The sequence below is a fragment of the Hipposideros armiger genome, unplaced genomic scaffold (genome assembly GCF_001890085.2).
Source record: "Hipposideros armiger isolate ML-2016 unplaced genomic scaffold, ASM189008v1 scaffold_1446, whole genome shotgun sequence".
NCBI lineage: Eukaryota > Metazoa > Chordata > Mammalia > Chiroptera > Hipposideridae > Hipposideros > Hipposideros armiger.
Window position 1 is genome coordinate 15685 of NW_017732796.1, and position 4863 is coordinate 20547.

General features: G+C 56.4%; 1 protein-coding gene across 1 annotated transcript; it reads right to left on the reverse strand.

Moving 5' to 3' along the window:
• Positions 1–2534: 2534 nt before the first annotated feature.
• Positions 2535–4260, reverse strand: PTF1A (pancreas associated transcription factor 1a). The gene is made up of 2 exons (XM_019633942.1): positions 3463–4260; positions 2535–3086 (listed from the first exon to the last, which is right to left on the reverse strand). The coding sequence occupies exons 1-2, from the start codon at positions 4235–4237 to the stop codon at positions 2884–2886; spliced, it is 978 nt and encodes a 325-aa protein (XP_019489487.1). The 5' UTR covers positions 4238–4260; the 3' UTR covers positions 2535–2883.
• Between the last annotated feature and the right edge of the window lie 603 nt (positions 4261–4863).

Consider the following 4863-nt stretch of genomic DNA (forward strand, 5'->3'; position numbering starts at 1 on the left):
GGGCTGAAATTGAGGTGTATTTGGTGGAAGATGGTAAGGTGTGGGGGGAAGGTAGTGCACCTCACCCAAACTCTCTCCTCAGACATCTTTATGAAACCCTCTCCAGTATTTCCTCTCTCCCTCTAGCTACTATCAGTGGAGGCTAGACCACTTGGGGGAGTGATTTAGCCAGCTCACCGGTTGAGTTCAGAAAATACACCCTGTTCTAGGTTTGCAGCTTCTTTATTATGCTAAATGGACAAGGGCATCCAGGGAGGACTTAACTCTTTGCCCTGGTGGTCCCAGGCTTGGTTGCAGCACAGGGGCTGATGGAGTGTTCAGAAAAGGAAGGCTGAGCAAAGGGCCTCCATAGCCATCCAGGATAATTGATAAATATCAATTATTTTCAAATGCATTTTGTTTTAAGTTGGAAGAAAAGTGTCAGTTTAGAATAACCCCTGAATCAACCAGTCACTCAAACTGCCCTCACACTGGTCCTTCCAGGGCCAGGCTGCTGTATTTACTGGCCAGAGATGCCCCAGGCCAGAGGCTCTCCAGCCTGGCGCTGCCACAAGGAGCACCAAGTGCAGCTCAGGCCTGTCTGACGCCAAAGGAGGCTCTGAAATGATACGTTTGTTCTGCTTTTACTGCCGCATTTTTAAAAGAATTGCTACACTAGAATGAATAGATTATGAGTAAATAAAAAGAAGCTGTCAGTCTCTTTGAAGGTTGTGTTTAAAGGGACTTGCCAAGTCAGGACAGAAGAGTGACAAGATAGAGACCCTGGTGTTTTACAGGCTCAGCCCGGCTCTTCCGCTTCATCTGCACCGCACTAAAGGATATGTTGAAGCATTGAATCACAAAAAAAGTGGCACACAAAATAAAAGGTGCCACATCACAATGATTGTAGTGTTTTAACTGCCGAGTGCCACATTCCCCAATCCAATTGAAACGCAGGTCTACACAGCCCAAGGAAACGGTACAATACTTACATAACTTATAATTAGAAGTCTGCCTAACATTTGACTTTCTAATGAGTGTAATGAGATTACATGCCTGATAGAAGCATTTGTGCAAAAGCAACTTTCGTGTTTAATGAGGCCCTAATACAGGCCAAAATCGAATTATTTTCTCTCTTTCCCCAAATCTCTCCAGTGTGAAATCTCCATCTTTTAAGGGAAGGCCGCGAAGGCTGAAAGGGGTGAGAGGGTCCACAGCCAACGGCCTCCTCGGAGCTTCGCGACCCAGAATCTCCGCGTGTCTGGCTGGGCGGCGCTGCGGGGTCGGGCTGGCGGCCTCGGTTTAATTGCTCTTGGACGACATCCATGGCGCCCGTGGCGCGCGGGGAACCCCTCGATGGGTCTGAAACTAGGTTAAAGCAATTAGCATGCTGCCGATAATATTGTCCTCCGGCAAGGCCGTGGGGTACCGGGGAGTTCCCGATTGTACCTTGGAGGACCAAGCCGGGGCCGACCGGGAAGCAGCGCCTCGCCTGGCTGGGCCTGCGCACCGCCGGGTCGGCGGTTCCGCGGAAGGTGCGCGCCTCCTGCGCGCGTCCCCGTTCCGCGCCACCCTTTCACGCCCGCGGCGTCGGAGCGCGCGCCTGGTCCCTGATCAGCGGCCGCCAGCCCGAGCGCCAGCCCACAGCGGAAGACGCCAGGAGTGCCGGAGAAGCGTGGTAGCGGCGGCGGAGACTCGCGGCAGTAGGGGTTTCCAGGGCTTTCCCGCGGAGCAACCCGGCCGCACCCTCGAGTTTCTCCCGGTCGCTAGGGGGCGACCCTGCGCCCTCCGCTCAAGGCTGGCCTTCTTCCCAGTCGGCTTGCCAAGGAAGACGAGATTCTGTCGGAGGCAAAATGCAATCAATTTTAGAAATAAGCCAATTGCAGAAGTGGCTGAAGTAGAGGACATGTTCCCTCACCTTACCTAAAAGACCCTGGGGTTTTTTGGGAGTCATCCGAAGCGTCTTCCGGTCTCAGCACCCACCGTCCCCTGCCCCATCTCCTTTAAGAGATTACGTCTGAGTTCCATGTACCTGATGCTGCAGAAAGGATAGGCCACAGGGCAGCTCAAGAGCAACCCTTTCTCTCCAGCCCGTGGAAGCAGAAAGACCCCTTCCCTTGGCCAGGCCCGAAACTAGCCCTCTGTGCACACCGCATTCACTTTGTACACTATGATTACGCAGGGTAGGGGTGACCTTGGGTAAGTCAAACATCGTCTCTGAGCATAAGCTTTTCCTCTCCGAAAAACGGGAATACTAAACACAGCATGACCTACTTGCCTCATAGGGTGTTTGGAAGCTACTCTAGGATAAAAATATAAGCAAGTCACTATTTAGGGCGGGCGATACAGATGAAGGGTACTCAGAGAGCTGAGCACTGGGAGTAGAGTTGGACATCCCTAACCCTCTAACGCCCTCCCTGTCAGCTAAATCTTATTGAAATGTGGTTTCTTACTAGATAGCTACGTTTTGAGTCTCTGGTCTAGTTACCTTTTAGAGTGGGTTAATTCTTTTTAGAGATACAGCTACCACATCATGTATTAAACAAATAACTTTTAGAAAAATGTGTAAATAGCATTTATTAACATCGCTTAGAAATAAACCACATCTGACAATAAATTAGCATGAAGTTTTCTGGCCAGAGTTCTTCCAACAATGCAAAGTTCTGCCAAAGGTGCTGGGGGAAATCATAGACTATTGCATATTTTTAGAAAATCAGGATAAATTATATAAATTATATATTTAAAAAGAGATCATCTATTCCATTAACTTGACAGCATAATAAATAGATAAATAACAGTTGATTGCCATTAGAAAAATGTGATTCTTAAATTACATTTACATTATATTTACATGTACAATATGCACAGAAACATAATCAGATCCTCAGAGGAGTCTGGGATTTCTCAGGACACAAAATCAAAGGGCGGTTCGTTTTCTATGTTATTGAAGGAAGATTTGCTGTTGAGTTTTCTGGGGTCCTCTGGGGTCCACACTTTGGCTGTTCGGATAATATTTTGTTCTTTGAGTTGTTTTTCATCCGTCCATGAAAGAGAGTGTCCTGCAAGGGGAGGGAGGCCATAATCCGGATCGCTGGGGGAGGGGGACCCTGAGGAGGTGAAAAGAGAAAACAGAGTAAATGTCCAACTCTACTTCCAGTGGAGCCCTCCGGTCCTTTAGGATACCCTCCCTGGCACCTCGATGGGCGTCTTGGGTTACATTGGAATGACTCTTCCTCCACCCCTCAAGCCCCCAGCGCCTCTTCCCCGGAACCCTAGGAGCTGCAAGTCCATTGGGGTCTTGGGCCCTCTGAGCCGTGGTCAAAGTGGCGGAAAAAATCTGAGAAACGCCAGCTCGAGATCAAGGTCGCCGGTGCCCACGGACCACCTGTCTGTCGGTCGGCTTGTCGGTCTGTTCACCGAGCCCCTCCGGGACCTTCCCACGCCCATCCCCGTCTACCCGAGCTGGAATGCGGGCGCACTTACGGGTGCCCCGATGGCAGATGATGACCTTGTGGGCCTGGCTGCCAGGGCTGTCGCCACCCAGGCGGCCTCCGCCGCCGGGTCCCCCGCCGACACCGGCGCCGCCGCCGCGCAGGGGCAGGTCGGCCTGCACCAACTCGCTGAGGAAATTGATGTAACCGATGGCCAGGCGCAGCGTGTCCACCTTGGAGAGGCGCTTCTCGTAGGGCAGCGTGGGAATGTGCGAGCGCAGCCCCTCGAAGGCGTCATTGATGGACTGCATGCGCCGTCGCTCGCGCACGTTGGCCGCCTGTCGCAGCTGCTGCAGCTCGGCCTCCGAGCGCACTCGCCGCCGCCTTCGCGCGGCCGCCGCTCCGCTCAGGCCGCGTAGCCGGGCCCCCGGGGACAGCACAGCCGCCCCGGCGCACGGGTAAGCCAGGCACGAGGGCGGCGAGCCAGGCGAGTAAGGGAAGCCGCCGGGGGGCGCCCCCGCCTCGCAGCAGTAGCCGTCGCCGCCGTCATCCGGCTCGCCTGGGCCCCCCGAGGGCGGCGGGGCGAGCGCGCGCTGGGCAGCTGAGGGCGCGGGCTGCAGCAGCAGGCACGCCCCGTCGCGGTAGCAATACTCATGCAGCTGGTGACTGAGGAACTCCACCTCGGCCTGCTCGTCAGCCAGCAGCTCATCGCCGTCCTCCAGAGGGTCCCGAGAGGACTGGTCGGTGAAGAAGTCCTCCTCGTCAAAGTAAGGAGACGGGAAGGCGTCCAGGCCCCCGGGGAAGTGCTCTAGCAGCACTGCGTCCATGCTCTGCGCTGCCGTGGGTCGGAGGGAGGGACTGGTGGCCTGAGGTGGTTCCCCGGGAGTTTGATGTTGCAGTTCTTGCTCGTCTGGCAGCCTTCTCCCTCCCTCTTTCCCGGGTCCTGCGCGGGAGGCAGTGGGGATGCCTGTCCGCTTCCCACCCCCGGCCTCCCTGGAGTGCCTACGGCCGCTGCGCTCTGGCGGCGCCCGCGCAGCGCTGGGTAGGGCTGTGGCCGACTTGCTGCAGCTGAGGGCTGGCACGCGAGGATTCTTATAACTACATCCACAGGCGCGTGCCAGGGACCCGCGGCGCCAGCCAATCACCGAGTGCGGGGTGCCGGCGGGGAGGAGGCACTGGGGCCCGGCCCGCGGCGTGGGGGCCGGGGAGGCTCTCCTAGCGGTGGGAGCTCCTGGGGCAAAAAGGAGGCGGGGCCGGCGCGGCCCTGGGCTCCTCCTGCTCCTCCCCGCCTGTTCCTCCCGCGAGTACCTGCGGGACTCGTGGCTCCTAGGGCACTCGCAGCCCTCGGCGCCTGCCGTCTGCCTGCGCGCGATGCACAGAGCCGGGGCCCTCCCGCCCGGGGCTGGGGCAGCAGCGCGCGGCGTCATCGCGCAGCCACAAAAGGCACCACAAA